Source organism: Hipposideros armiger, unplaced genomic scaffold, assembly GCF_001890085.2.
Source record: "Hipposideros armiger isolate ML-2016 unplaced genomic scaffold, ASM189008v1 scaffold_580, whole genome shotgun sequence".
Lineage (NCBI taxonomy): Eukaryota > Metazoa > Chordata > Mammalia > Chiroptera > Hipposideridae > Hipposideros > Hipposideros armiger.
The window spans coordinates 439,316-454,931 of NW_017731930.1; the positions used below are offsets into that span (position 1 = coordinate 439,316).

Genomic DNA, 15,616 nt, shown 5'->3' on the forward strand with positions numbered 1-15,616 from the left:
TAGGCATATAAAGCATGAAAAGGACAAGAAAACCAAAATAATCCTGATAAGTCAATGCCATCTATTTTTAAGGAAGAAATAATACCAATGCAACACAGACAAGGATATTAGAAGATCCCATTTTATGAGACCAGAATTATCCATACATCAAAAATTATGAGAATTATAAGAAAAAACTGAAGACCAAATTCTTCATGAACATAATTGCAAAAGTTTTTACAAATATTAGTAAGTCAATTCCTTCAATATAAAAAAGAGATATTCCATCATGACCAAATGGCATTATTCCAGGAATACCAGGTTGGCTTCATATTTGAAAGCCAATGTGAATAAACTAACAAAAACCATATCATATCAATATATGCTGGAAAAGCACTCATTCATGATAAAAACTCATCAAACTAGGACTAAAGGGAACATCCTCAACTTGATAAAGGACATCTGTGAAAAACTAAGCTCACATCATACTTAATGGTGAAAGACTAAATGTTTTCCCCCAAAGATCAGGAACAAGGCAAGGATGTCATGCCTACCAGTTCTATTAAACACTGTACTGAAGTTTATAGCCATGCAATAAGGCAAAAACAAAGTAAAGTTTGTAAAGGAAGAAGTACAGTTGTTCATTTGCAGATGACATCATTTATGTAAAAAATTCTGAAGAATATGTATATATATAATTTTAATTCTAGAACTGGTGAGTTTAACAAGCTCGCATGATATAGGTCAATATACAGAAATCAATATTTCTATTGGATTGTCAGAAAAGTCATGACGCATTTTTGCAATAGATGGTGCTAGTTCATTTTTGGAAGTACTAGAGTCATTCACATCTATGTTATTGCTGTGTCATTTGACAGCTGACAATTCTAACTTCATTCTAAAAAAACATTGAGTGATTTGGTTGAGTTTTGGAGATTTTACAAGTTGAAGATGGAAGACCAAGCAGTGCATTTTCGCCATATTTTACTGTTTTACTTCCGTAAAGGGAATTACACACGTCAAGCTTGTGAAAAGTTGTGTAAAGTTTATGGTGACAATGCTCTACAAGAACGTCAGTGCCAACAATGGTTCACGAAATTCGGTGTTGGTGATTTTGATCTCAACAATGCTCCTCAGTCAGGAATGCCCGCCAAGGTTGATGACGACAAAATAAAGGCATTGATCGAGTCAAACCCACGTTACATGACCTGAGAGATTGCAGAAACATTGGACATCCATCATTCAAGCATTTACAACCACCTGAAGAAGCTGGGATACGTAAGCAAGCTCGATATTTGGGTTCCTTATGAACTCAAAGAAGTTCATTTGATGGCGCATATAAACATCTGCAATATGCTCATTAAACGTGAGGAAAACGGTCCTTTTTTGAAGCAACTGATAACTGGTGATGAGAAGTGGATTGTTTACAACAATGTGGTGCGCAAACGGTCTTGGTTCCGTCGTGATGATTCGCCTCAAACAACATCAAAAGCAGACATTCATCAGAGGAAGGTTATGCTCTCAGTGTGGTGGGATTTTAAAGGTGGTGTGTTTTTCAAGCTCCTACCAAGGAACCAATCATTCAGTTCGAATGTGTACTGTCAGCAATTGGACAGTTTGAACGAATCCATCATCCAGAAACATCCAGAGCTTGTTCATTGTAAAGGAGTTGTGTTCCATCACAACAACGCGAGACACACAAGTTTGATCACCCTTCAAAAATTATTGGAGCTTGGATGGGATGTGTTGCCACACCCACCATACTCACCTGACTTTACACCGTCAGACTTCCACTTGTTTCCCTCTCTTCAAAACTCCTTGCGTGGTATAACGTTCAATTCAGATGAGGCTGTAAATAAGCACTTGTTCAGTTTTCACTGATAAAGACAGGTCCCTCTATGAACGAGGAATTATGAAGCTCACTGAAAGATGGCAAAAAGTTATCGAACAAAACGTACAATATATCATTGATTGATCTTTGTTCTTTATATAAATAAATGACCTTTGAAAAACATAGGAAAACTACTTCACAACTTTTCCGACAAACATATATATATATATATATATATATATATATATATATATATATATATATATATATATATATATATATACTAGTGTTAAAATGTCCAGACTAGGCCCAAGATGGAGTTGCTTATGCTAAGCCCCATGTCAGCAAACCGAAACTTAACTACGTTTCTATGATCAGCTGTCCTAGAAAACATAGGCCTGTGCCAACCAATCAGCACTTGCCTGCATAGCACAAGTTACCTAACACAGCTCCAAGACTTCCCTGTGCTCCATATAATGAAAATGATCCTGTTTTAACCAATTAACAAATGCTCAGTATAACTTGCTCCTGCTCACTTTGGTCTATGAAACCCTCTCACTTTGTACAACTCTTAGAAGCTCCTTTCTATTTTATAGACTGGATGTTTTCCAATTCATAAATTGCTAAAAAAGCCAACTAGATCAGGAAATTAAATGTCTGAATTAAATGTCACCAGCAATGAACAGTTTGAAATTGAAATTTAAAAACAATAGCATCAATTAACAAATAGTTGGTAAAAATATTAATAAATTATGTGAAATACCTGTACACTGTAACCTTGGTTTAAGCAAAGATTTCCTAGATAAGATACTAAAAGCATGAACCATAAAAGAAAAAAATGGTAATTTGGACTTTATTAAAATGAAATACCTTTTCTCCTGAAAAGACATTATTAAGAGAATGGAAACAGCAGCCACAGGCTGGCAGAACCGTATCTGGTAAAGGATTTGTTTCTGAATATATTGAAAGCTCTTTTAACAAAATAAGAAATTAAACAAAACTGGGCAAAAGATTTGAACAGACACTTTGCCAAAGAAGATATCCAAAGGCAAATAAGCACATTGAAGAGTCTCAACATCATAAGTCATTTTGAAAATGCAAACTAAAGTCATAATGAGATGCCATTCACTATACATCCACTAGAGTAGCTAAAATTTTAACATCTGACAACACCAAGTGACAGCATCCAAGTGGAGCATCTGAAACAGAGTCATTGCTGGCAGAAATGCAAAATAGTACAGCCATTTTAGAAAAACAGATACATATAAAACATATAATTATTGTTTGTCCCAGCAATTCCACTCCCAGATATTTGCCAGGAAAAAATGAAAACGTATGTCCCCATAAGGACTTGTACATGAGTGTTCATAGCAGCTTTATTCATAATGATCCAAACTGGAAACCACCAAATGTCTATCAACTGGTCAATGAATACACAAATTGTGGTTTAGCCATACAGTGGACCATTGGTCATTTAAAAAGGAATGAACTGATGTAAGCAACAACAAGGATGACTTTTAAAATCATTATGCTAAATGGAAGAAGCTGGACCAAAAGAGACTATGTATAGTATCAGTCCATTCATATGGCATTCTAGAAAACGCAAAACTGTAGTGATTGAAAGGAAATCAATGGTTTCCAGGGGCGTAGGGGTGGGGTGAGTGGATTGACTGCAAAGATGCACAGTTCGGGAGTGATGGAAATATTTTATATCTTGATTGTGGTGAAAACTACATTTGTCAAAACTCAAAATGGGAGACGGAGTTGGCACCTCTGACCCTAGAATCGCTGCCTACCGATCCGCTGCTCATCTTATCCTTCTTGGACAACCGGGACCTAATCAATTGTTGCTATGTCAGTCGAAGACTTAGCCAGCTCTCAAGTCATGATCCGCTGGAGAAGACATTGCAAAAAATACTGGCTGATATCTGAGGAAGAGAAAGCACAGAAGAATCAGTGTTGGAAATCTCTCTTCATTGATACTTACTCTGATGTTGGACAATACATTGATCATTATGCTGCCGTTATAAAGGCCTGGAATGATCTCAAGAAATATCTGGAGCCCAGATGTCCTCGGATGGTTTTGTCTCTGAAAGAGGGTGCTCAAGAGGAAGACCTAGATGCTGTGGAAGCTCAAATTGGTTGCAAGCTTCCTGATGATTATCGATGTTCATATCGTACCCACAATGGGCAGAAGCTAGTGGTTCCCGGGTTGTTGGGAAGTATGGTGCTGTCTAATCACTATTGTTCTGAGAATTTGTTAGATGTCGATACGGCTGCTGGAGGCTTCTGGCAGAGACAGGGACTGAAATACTGTCTCCTTTTAACTTTTTGCATACATATTGGTTTGAGTCAGTACATAGCAGTGGAAGCGGCAGACGGCCGAAACAAAAATGAAGTTTTCTACCAATGTCCAGACCAAATGGCTCGGAATCCAGCTGCTATTGACATGTTTATCATAGGTGCTACTTTTACTGACTGGTTCACTTCCTATTTCAACAGTGTTGTATCAGGTGGCTTCCCAATCATCAGAGACCAAATTTTCAGATGTGTTTATGATCCAGAGTGTGTAGCAACAACTGGGGATATTACAGTTTCAGTTTTCACATCGTTTCTGCCAGAACTGAGCTGTGTACATCCACTCCACTATTTCTTCACGTACTGAATCAGGATTGAAATGTCAAAGGATGCACTTCCCGAGAAGGCCTGTCAGTTGGACAGTACTATCGGAGAATAACAAATGCTAAAGGTGATGTAGAAGAAGTTCAAGGACGTGGAGTAGTTGGTGAATTTCCAGTCATCAGCCCTGGTCGGGTATATGAATACACAAGTTGTACCACATTCTCTACAACATTGGGATATATGGAAGGATATTATACCTTCCACTTGCTTTACTTTAAAGACAAGGTCTTTAACGTCGCCACTCCCTGATTCCATATGGCATGTCTGACATTCAGGGTGTCTATAGCTCAGTTGGAAATGGGTCCTGGTGAATATGAAGAGATGGAAGAGGAAGAACAGGAGGAGGAAGAAGACAATGATGATACAGCAGATATGGACGAATCTGATGAAGATGACGAGGAAGAGGCGGAGGAGAGTCTTCAATGTTCCCATTCGCAGATGCTCTCGCTTTTTTTAGAGAGCCTCTGCTGATGGAAGCACTGGAATGAATCCAGCCTGTTACATAGATTTCTTAATAATGTCAATCACTAAATTGTCCTCAGCATATAGCAAGAAAACTAGCTTGAAGTAGTGTTTCAGGCCCTGGGTTCTATGCGACTACATTAGGAATTGAATTGTTTGGGCGTACTTTGTGTTTTTGAGGTAGAGGATGAAATAGGCGAATAGTTCTCTAGCTAAGGAACAGACATTTCTTTGTTTCAAAATATTTTATACTTATAAAAACATGGAAATGGGAGGGATATTATTTTGAATCAGGATTTGAAATATAGCAGAAATACCTACCCAAGGATAGTGAGAAACTATGTGACTGAATAATTCTGTGAAAAGACTTCTTGCAGTTGTGAGTTATTTAAAAATGAACAGAATTTGTAATTAGCCTAATCCGTTTAGTGATTCCTATATATTTTGTACTCAAAGGGAACTAACTGACTAAAGAGCTTGAATGCTAGTTGTTTTGTCCTTTCTTAGACAATCTGTCCTTAAATTTAAAGTTTTCATCATTACGACCTTGAATTTACTCTTTATCACTGAGCTTGACTTTGAATTTAGCCTTCAACTCCACAACCTTGAATTTAATTTAAAATCTTCAACATCACCTTGAATTTAAAGTCTTCAATGCTATCACTTTTATCTTATTGTTCACAGATGCATCGTTTTTGAAATGCAGTGTGTAAAAGTCTGTATTGTGTTGTTCATTAACAAAAAATTCTGCATGTTTCATTTAGCCCAAATTTGTAAATAGTGCTTCTGTTTTGTTTCTTCTTTATAACATTTGACTGTCTAGCTTTGTGATAAGTGACACGAATTTTATGTTAAGATTAAGTATGTTTTCCTGAAACATGATTTTTTTTTTTTTTGGTAATTGTATATTTGAGAGTTTGGAATGAAATCCTCCAAGTGTCAAAAACTCACATTTTATAAAAAAATTTTGGGATCGAAAAAAAAATGAAAACTAAAAATGAACATTCAAAATGGGTAAATTTGTATGTATATTGCAATAAATATGATTTTTTTTCCTTAAATATACATTAGGTCTTCTGACTGCTTTTTTTTTTTTTAATATTTGGAGATATAAGCCTCTGGTCTATATGGTCTATTGGGGATTATCGGCAGATTTATAAAGATATAGTGTGCTAAGTGTGACGATGGGCAGAGTAGAGGGTGCTTATGGAAACAGAATAATTAAGGCTTGGAGGGTGTGGCAGACTCTGTTCCTTGACCCAACAGTCATCTCCAGTCCTCTATTTCTCCCACTGTGGAAGCTGAAAGATTTTACTTTTCTGGCTTCTTTAGCTAAGGGTGCCCCTGTGACCCAGTTTTGTTCAAGGAGGCCTCAGGTGATGGGCTGGGGCTTCTATAAGGCTTTTGCTTTCCAAATAAAAGAAGAACTTGCTACACTACCCTTTTTGCTTTTCTGATGGCAAAAGAGCTCTCCCTGACACGATTGCACAAATAAAGAAGAAAAACAATCAGAAGATTTTTTTTTTGCCCTAAGTATATATTTAAGTGTGACTGTGATAATACAACAATTTCTCAGGAGGCCAGGAATAATTTCTACATTTCCTATGACCACTGTATTCAATCCGATGTTCTATTTGTTTAATCTTTCTTCCTTAATTGGGCAGGTTCTGTGCCAAGAATATACAAGTATTTCCAGTCAGTAAATTATCTCTTGACTATAATTCTTGGAATCAGGGCGTGAAGGGCTATAGCTCAAAAAAGAAAGTACTTTACATTTATATTTCATAAGTGGAATCAGGCGTTAATCTAGTAAAATTTATTTCTTCATGAATATTTTCATATGAAGGATATTTTGGTGTTCCCATTTCCTCTGACATAGTATAGTCATATTTTTTTTTTCTGTGCTTGCTCAAACCTGAAACCTAGAGAGGAATGACAAATGTTTAGGAAGATGCCAGATGTAATAAGACACAGACTCATTCAGTCTGCTACTACATGTCAGGCTACGGTCCATCCACCCTGTTTTTCACCACTCTCAGAGCACTATCTTCATATCCTATTGAATTGAAACCATACTTGTCCCAAAGTTCTGAGTTCATCCTCCTTTTCTCACCATATTTCATTATCCATCTCTACAAAGGCTCTGTAGGGCCTGGGTTTGAGGTTTGAGTTACTAACTAGCTGTGTAATTTGGGGCAAGTTACTTAACAGCCTCAGTGTCCTCATCTATAAAATAGGGATAATACTAGCACACACCTAATCTCATTTTTGTGGGAAGTGTGATGGTGCATGTAAAGAACTTAGTTTAGCATTGAGTTAGTGCTTCATAATTGACTATTAATTCACAGTTCTTTACTCACAAATGAAGAGAAGCCTTTTCTCTCTCCAGAGCTAGTTTCCAAATCTCTGGATTAGATTTCTTTGTGCTTCTTGAAGAAGTGGCACATTCTCGCCTCTTCTCCAGTGCCAACATCTTCATTGTATCGCCTTCCACTGACCAGTTATAATGCAAACCGCACTGCTTAAAATTATTTCATTTGTTTTTGTGCTACTTCCAATTACCATCCTACAGCTTTCCATCTTTCCGCAGTACAGGCATACCTTGTTTTTATTGTGCTTCACAGACGTTGGGTGTTTTACAAATTGAAGGCAAAACCCTCCACTAGCAAAAAGATTGTGACTTGCTTCATTGTGATACTTGCTTTATTGCGGTGGTCTGAAACCAAACCTGCAGTATTTCCAAGGTCTGCCTATCATCTCTTTTAACTCAGTATTTTATATTCTCTTCTTCCATTTCGTACTTTCATTCCCTTATATTCTTTTCTCCATCATTGAGAACCCCTACATGCTACACACTGGGGACTTTGTAGCAAACAAAACAGACAACTCCCTACCCTCAAGTGAAGGTAGTTACTAAAACTGTTCTCTAGAAGGCCATCAACTCCATTAAACCCCCAAAGTGGAAACCACAGAGTATTCGAGGAACAAGCAAGAGGCCAGTGATGGCTGGATTGTTGTGAGTGACGGGGAGAGTGGGACATGATAAGGGCAGAAGCCAAGCCAGGGCAGAGCCAGAAGGCCAGGGTAGAGTGATTCCAAGCACACCGGTAAACTACGAGAGGCAGCAGAGGCAGTCCTCGTGAAGAGCATGGGTTCTGCAGCCAGCTAGCCTGCCTCAGTCCCTCACAGGAACCATGAGACCTTCAGCAAGTAACGGCATTTGGCATTTGTTTGTCTGTAAAATGAAGATAAACAAACCTGACTCACTGGGTTTTTCTGAAGATCAAATGAGTTAAATTTTATAAAGCACTTTAAGACAGCACTTATGTATAGTTACTGCTAAAGAAGAGTTTGTTAAGTAAGTGTTTGCATTGCATTGATTTAAATTCGTAAAAGATCACTCTCCATTGTGTGGGAAGTGGACTGGAGGAGTATCAGTTTGGAGGCTGTCAGAAGCCTACAGGGGGATGATGGCAGCTTGGACTGTGCTGGTGGCCATGGGTTGGAAATAACTGGGACGTTAAGGCTAATGATAGCAAACATTATAGAGTATGAATTATGTACTGGGCACGAGTCTAAGCTCTTTACACATTTTGCCCCTTATCACCTCACAGCAACCTATGAGTTTGGTACTATTGTTATTCTCATTTAACAGAGGAGGAAACTGAGCTAGTAACTTGCCCAAGGTCACACAGCCAGTAAACAGTAAAGCCAAAAATTAAAACCAGGCAGTCTGAACCAACACTCCACAACTGTAGCCTCTGCTTTACTGTCTCTAATGGATGACAGCAGGACAGAACTCAGACACTCAGATCATACAATAACCATGAGTAGATTCTGGCTATGTTAGAATTATGGATATTTCTGGGGTATGATCATATGCTTCTTCAACATGCTGTCACTTTCAGTTTCTCAGTATTGTGGACCACGGATGGGACAATAGTGGCATAGAAGCTAAAAAATATTTCTAACATTTTGAGGCATTTATTTAGCAAAGTGAAGTTTGCTCATTAAAAATTATTACTGAAATCAGGAGATATGCAACTTTCTTTAAAAAGGATTCATTACAAAAAAATTTTATCCAATCCTATGTAAAATAGAAAATTTCCTCCTATTCCCAATTAACAGTTTTACCTATAAAGGTACAAATGACTTGGTACATTTATCTATGTCAGTATGCTGTGCAGGGTACTGAAATGTTAGATTCTTAGAAATGAGCACGTGTGGAATGCGTCATTTTTGTTCACAAGAATTTCCCATAAAATATTGCTAAAAATCACCTACTTTTGCAGTTAGCTGAAGAGTTGCTTGTAGCAATTTCCTTCCAGTTGGCAATATACCTAAACACATTATATGGACATCATTAAATTAAATTGGTTAATTACTCAGTAATAAATTGATTCATTAGCATATGCTTAGACTACTTCTAAAATTCCATTTTCTTTATGAAATCTTAGATTAATGGTGACAAATTCACTAGCTCAAATGTTTAATTCTCATGACTTTCCCACCTCCAAGCAGCTCTCATGAACCTAAAGCAACTCCTAGGACAAGGAGTTAGAGGAGATATAAAATGGTGCCCACCAGCTACCATATTAGTGATTTTGGTCTCCAGCACAACTGTCCGCATCTTATCTGTTCCATTCCTGCAAGAGCATGTCCTCAGTTGACTGCCTACTAAGATGCTAACCTCTAAATTAAAAGTATGGACCCAAAACTCTATGAGAGGGAAGTAGGGGAAAACAACAAAACATATTCTCCTTGGTTCTGGATTGCCAGACCTACTGCCTTTGACATGTCAACGGGAATTTAAAGCATGTGGTTTGTGATCTTAGGAGAGCAATGGCACTGTCTTTGCAGTGTCCAGTAAACGTAAGAGGTCACCCTGCCTCAGTTCCCTGAACAGAGACTGAAGTAGGGAGACCAGGGTAGCCCGACAAGAGGTAGACTAGGGAAGAACGAAGGTGATGAGCTACGAAGATGTGGAAATGCTCCCAGAGGCAGGTTTCCTGTGACTTATTCCGTTTCACTTTAGGCTGTGTGTCCCCCTTTCCCAAGCCTCCTTTCTTCCAACTGCACCCAAGAAATCAGGCCACAGAAGGTGCTAAAAAAGAGCTGGCAGAGAAAGGATGAGGAAAATTAGAATTGTCATTTAATTCAGAAAATACTGTATTTATTCCATTGGAACTTTTGTTAACTGTATTATCCTGCAGTTTTTTATTTTAGGAAGGTATGTGTTATGCAACAATATTTAATTGTAAAGAAGTACTGTGTTTAAGGTCGGCTCCTCCTTACTCCTACCTCTGTTTGCTCCATGAACTTTATTCTGTGGCCTTAAATGGGATATTGCTGGGTCACCGTTAAATGAAAAGATGCATGGTAACAACAGGCAGTGAAAACCCCTTCCCAGGATCTCTTAGTAGACAATTCAATCTGGCTTGACCTTAAATTTAGGCAGACTTTGTGCTTTCAGCAGTTGTTCAGGATCACCATGAAGAGCTGGATGTCTATCCCCCTGCTTCTTTAGACTTACACACTGAAAGGTTTTCATTTCACCTTTAAGGAACCAAAATAAAGGACCTTCAAACAACTGTATGCTAATTCCTGATACTCTGAGTCACAAACATATTTAATTAAGGCTGATCACTGACCCAGCTTTATCTGACATTAGAACATGAAGTTATTCAATTATTTAAAAACAACTCGTAACGAACACACCAGCAGTAACTGATAAAAAAAAGTTTTACAAATACAAGCAACAGTTTGATGACAGCATTACCATAATGCTTACATCATAGAGCTGATTTGTCTTACTAAGAAATTTTGGGAAGGGTTTTTAAGATAATAATTGCAAAATAATGTGTACATGGAATTTATAATGAATCTCTCAGTAGCAAAAATTTAACATTTCAGTGGTCTGGGGAAAGTCCCTAGCTAGAGAGACCACATAACTACATGTCTTTCAAATCAAAGGAACAGGTTCAAATATACAAGGTTGGACAATTAAGTTCGCGAACACATTCTCAAAAGTGCTACATACCTCATTGCAGAATATCATTATAGTCACCTTTGAAGTACTCCCCTTTGGGAAGCTATACACTGACGCCAGCACCTAGTCTACCCTTCAAAGCAGTTTTGGAACTCTTTTTCTGGGATGGCCATCAGAGCCGTACTACCCTTGATGTCCTGAATGTCATCAAAATGTCTCCCTTTCAATATTTCCTTTATCTTTGGGTAAAGAAAGAAGTCACTGGGGCCAGATCAGGTGAGCAGGGAGGGTGTTCCAATATAGTTATTTGTTTACTGGCTCAAAACTCCCTCACAGACAGTGCCATGTGAGCTGGTGCATTGTCATGAGAGAAGAGCCATGAATTGTTGGCAAAAAGTTCAGTTTGTCTAACTTTTTCACGCAGCCTTTTCAGCACTTCCAAATAGTAAATTTGGTTAACTGTGCAGTTGGTACAAATTCATAATGACTAGTCCCTCTGATATCAAAAAAGGTTAGCAACATCACTGCAGCAAGTTTGCGAACCTAATTGTCAAACCTCGTAGAAATCACCCATCACAAACATAGGCAAAGATCTCTCTCACCAACACAGTGAATAGGGTATCAGGAAATTATTTAAGATATTCCAGCTTCTGATCACTTTAATAGGTTGTGTCAAAATTCACTTGAAAATATGAAGTTTGAAAAATATGAAGATCCTGGAAGAGGAACATCTGTCTCGATATAGAATATGTCCCTGAAAATCCAACAGGTTGAATGATAGCAGCAGTGACTATAGCCATCAGGTGGCACTGTGGGTGACTTAGTGATGGTGATGCAGGAACATACACTAAGTGCCTGCAGCAACATATCCCCAGATATTGCAGAATGTGCAACAGTACTCATCAACATCCTTGGGTCCAAAAGTGCAGTTGGCTCTATGCATTCTTCACAGTTATAATAATATTGTACTCAGCTGATACTGCTGCAGTGAAGATGCATGCACATGGCTTCTTCCCAGGAGAGCAGCCTCTGTCACAACTAGGGACTAGCACAAAAGCCTTTGGGGAGAAACTGGTTTGGATTACTCAGTATCAGTGTTCAACACCTTTATGTCACTCTAGTGGTCTGACTGTTGAAAACGGCCTAGAGATTTTGAAGGATACTCTCCAAGGAATTAGTGGCTACCAATTCTATTTAAGAAAAATGTCAGGCTCTGAAATTCTTATCAAATAAGGTGTCGTCACCAAGCCAGTTACAAACTTCCAGATGACTACAAAGATTTAACAGGAAAGTAGACTGTGGAGACCATAAATGTCCTAGGAAGAACTTGCTTATACCTAATATTTGCAGTCAGCTGGGGGAAAGTCTTTGCAAAGTTTAGTCTTGCCTGAGATAATCAGTAGGTTAGTAATACTGCTGAAATAGTACCAAATAATCAGGCTGGGTTCTATTTGAAATGTTTGATGTCCAGGGCTCAATAGAAAAACTTGCGTTTTGAGAATTCAAAGTTAGTGCCAAATTATTATCATGCCTAAGTGAAAGAATAAACTAATAGAAGTACATAATTTGGAAACATGAGGTATCTGCCTTTTTTAAAACGGAAATTTTCAGTAAGTCTTGCCATATCAAAGCTAGGTGTATTCATCCCACTCCATGTAGAGTGTATGATACAAAAAAACACTCCAAGTCTTACTGGTTTATTGTTTTTATCCGTTTTTTCTACAAAGGGAAGCCATTAGAAATCTTAATCACTTACCAAAGAAGAGTAATGGTGGATGACAGTGGGGGCAAGTATTGTATTAGGTAGACTGAAATGCCTGAACTCAACTGTTTTATTCTTTTTGTATTCCAGTAGTGTTGGCACATAGGATATTGGGTGTGGACTTTGAGCTACTCTTTCACTAAAGCTTGCTGGCCCTCTGCTTGAATTAGCCAACTGTATAAAGGAAAGGCAAAGCAGGATTTCAAAAGCTCACCTGAATGAATTCTCTATCTTGTCCTCAGAAGTTTCAGAATGAACCTCCCCTATGTCTCTCCTTTCTTCCCTCCATTCTCTACCCAGAAACTTTTAGGGAAAAAACATAGAAGTACAGTACTACTGTGCCTTTTTTTGGATGTCATTTTTTAATAAGATTTTTTATGAAAATATGGGCTGGCCGAGTGACACATTGGCTAAGTGTTTGCTTGGGACACCAGCTTTGAGCAGCAGGGCCCCGGTTTGGATCCCACATTAGGGCCAGTGATGCTGCGCCCTCTACAGCTAAGATGGTGAACAACAGCTCAACCTGGAGCGGGGCTGCCGTGAGTCGCTGGCAACGGCGTAGGCTGCAGTGGGACTGCAGTGGGCTGCCATGAGCTACCATTAGTGGCTGGCAGCCAGCGTAAGCGGCTGGCAGCTGGTGTGAGCTGCAAAGAGCCGCCATGAGTGGCTGTCCAGTGGCCAGCGACCGATCTGCCTCACCCAGGAAGAGCGCAATGATAATACCAACATGGGCCAGTGAAGCAAAACCTCAACAACTAGACTGAAGAACAAAAGGACAGCAACTTGTCTGTTCTCCTTCCCTGATACCCAATGCCCCAATGCTGTTCCCCTCCCCAATTCCCCAATAAAATCTTAAAATTTATATATATATATATATATATATATATATATATATATATCATACAATATTATATTAGTTTCAGGAGTATACCATAGTTATTCAACATTTATATATCTAAAGAAGTGATCACCATGATAAGTCCAAGTCCAACAAACATCTGACATCCTACCACACTATCACAATATTATTGATTATATTCCCTATGCTGTACATTACATCCCCATGACTTATTTGTTTTATACCTGGAAATTTGTACCTCTTATTCCCTTTCACCTTTTCCCAACTTTTAAATTATTCCAATTATAGCTGATATTTAATATTACTTTTTACTAATTTCAGGTGTACAGCATAGTGGTTAGACATTTATATAATAAAAAAGTGATTCCCTGGGCCAGCCAAGTGGCTCCGTTGGTTAAGAGTTAGCTTAAGAGCACGAGCTCTGAGCAACAGGGCCGCCAGTTCAATTCCCACATGGGCCAGTGACGCTGTGCCCGAGCTGAGCTGCTGCTGAAGTGCCAACAGGTGGCAGGATGGCTCAGCTGGTGAGAGCATGTGCTCCTAACAACAAGACTGCCTGTTCAATGGTGGGCCACGCCCGCCTGCAACTAAAACTAAACTCGGCACCTTGAGCTGAGCTGCCACCTGGATGGCTCAGTGGATACAGCGTGCACTCTTAAGAACAAGGCTGCTGGTTCAACTCCCGCATGGGATGGTGGCTATGCCGACCCACAACTAAGGTTGTAACATAGCACCTTGAACTTAGAGGCCACAAGCTGCCGACAGGCAGCCAGATGGTGACTGGTGCCCTCCACAACTAAGATTGAAGAACAACTTGGCTGGTCCCCTCCCCCAATTCCGCAATAAAGAAAAAAAAAAGTGATTCCCCCTAACTAGTTGAGTACCCACTTAGCACTATACATACTTATTACCATATCATTAACTATATTACCTATGCCTATTTTACATCTCCATGACTATTTTGTAACTACCAACTTGTACTTCTTAATCTCTTCACCTTTTTCACCCTGCCCCCACAACCCTTCTCCCATCTATCACCCCAACATATCTAGTACCCATCTAACACCATACATAGTTATGACAATATTATTGACTATATTCCTTGTGCTATATGCTACATCCCCATGACTGCTGTGTAACTACCAATTTGTACTTCTTAATCCCTTCCCATTTTTTCACCCACAAGCCCAAAGCCCCTCCCATCTGGCAAACATCAAAATGTTCTCTGTATTTATGAGTTTCTTTCTGTTTTGTTTGTTAATTTTGTTAACACATATAAGTGAAATCACCCTGCATCTGTCTTTCTGTCTGACATACTCCATTTAGCACAATACCCTTTAGGTCCAACCACAGATAGCAAGAACCCATTCCCTTCCATGGCTGAGCAATATTCCATTGTATATATGTACCATCTCTTTATCCATTCATCCAATGATGGACACCCAGGCTGCCTCCACATCTTGGCCATTGTAAACAATGCTGCAATGAACAAATGAATGCACATGTCCCCTCAAAGTAATGTTTTAGGTTTCTTTGGATAAATACCCTGAAATGGTATTACTTGGTTCTTCCCTGTCTTTTCTTATAGCCTTTGTTTTAAAGGTTGTTTTGTCTGGTATAAATATTGCTAACCCATATTTTTGTTTGTTTGTTTTTGTTTTTGATTTCCATTTTCATGAAATATCTTTTTCTACCCCTTTACTTTTTTTTTTTTTTAAGATTTTTATTGGAGAATTGGGGGAAGGCGAACAGACAAGTTTCTATCCTTTTGTTCTTCAGTCTAGTTGTGGAGGACGTTGCTTCACTGGGCCGAGTTGGCACCATCATTGTGCTCTTCCCGGGCGAGGCAGATCAATTGCCAGCCTCTGGACGGCTGCTCACGGCGGCTGCTGGCTGCTCACACTGGCTGCCGGCTACATATGGTAGTTTATGGCAGCCCACTGCAGCAGGGGTTGCAGCCTACGCCGTCACCGGCGACTCACGGCAGCCCAGCTCCAGGTTGAGCTGTTGTTCAGCATCTTAGCTGTAGAGGGCAGTGTCACTGGCCCTCAT

At 39.0% G+C, this 15,616-nt stretch overlaps 1 protein-coding gene and 1 pseudogene across 2 annotated transcripts in view; one reads left to right on the forward strand and one right to left on the reverse strand.

The window, feature by feature from the left end:
- The first annotated feature begins 276 nt into the window (after positions 1–276).
- On the forward strand, positions 277–5,963 carry LOC109371549 (F-box only protein 3-like; annotated as a pseudogene).
- Positions 5,964–6,814: 851 nt separating this feature from the next.
- CUNH11orf65 (chromosome unknown C11orf65 homolog) overlaps positions 6,815–15,616 on the reverse strand; it is a 43,098-nt gene continuing 34,296 nt past the window's right edge. For both annotated transcript variants that reach the window (XM_019624134.1, XM_019624135.1), the window contains 2 exons: positions 9,239–9,294; positions 6,815–6,876 (listed from right to left, as the gene is read on the reverse strand). In XM_019624134.1, coding sequence (XP_019479679.1) covers positions 6,839–6,876; positions 9,239–9,294 — 94 coding nt within the window. In that variant the 3' untranslated portion in view covers positions 6,815–6,838. The remainder of the gene's footprint in view (positions 6,877–9,238; positions 9,295–15,616) is intronic.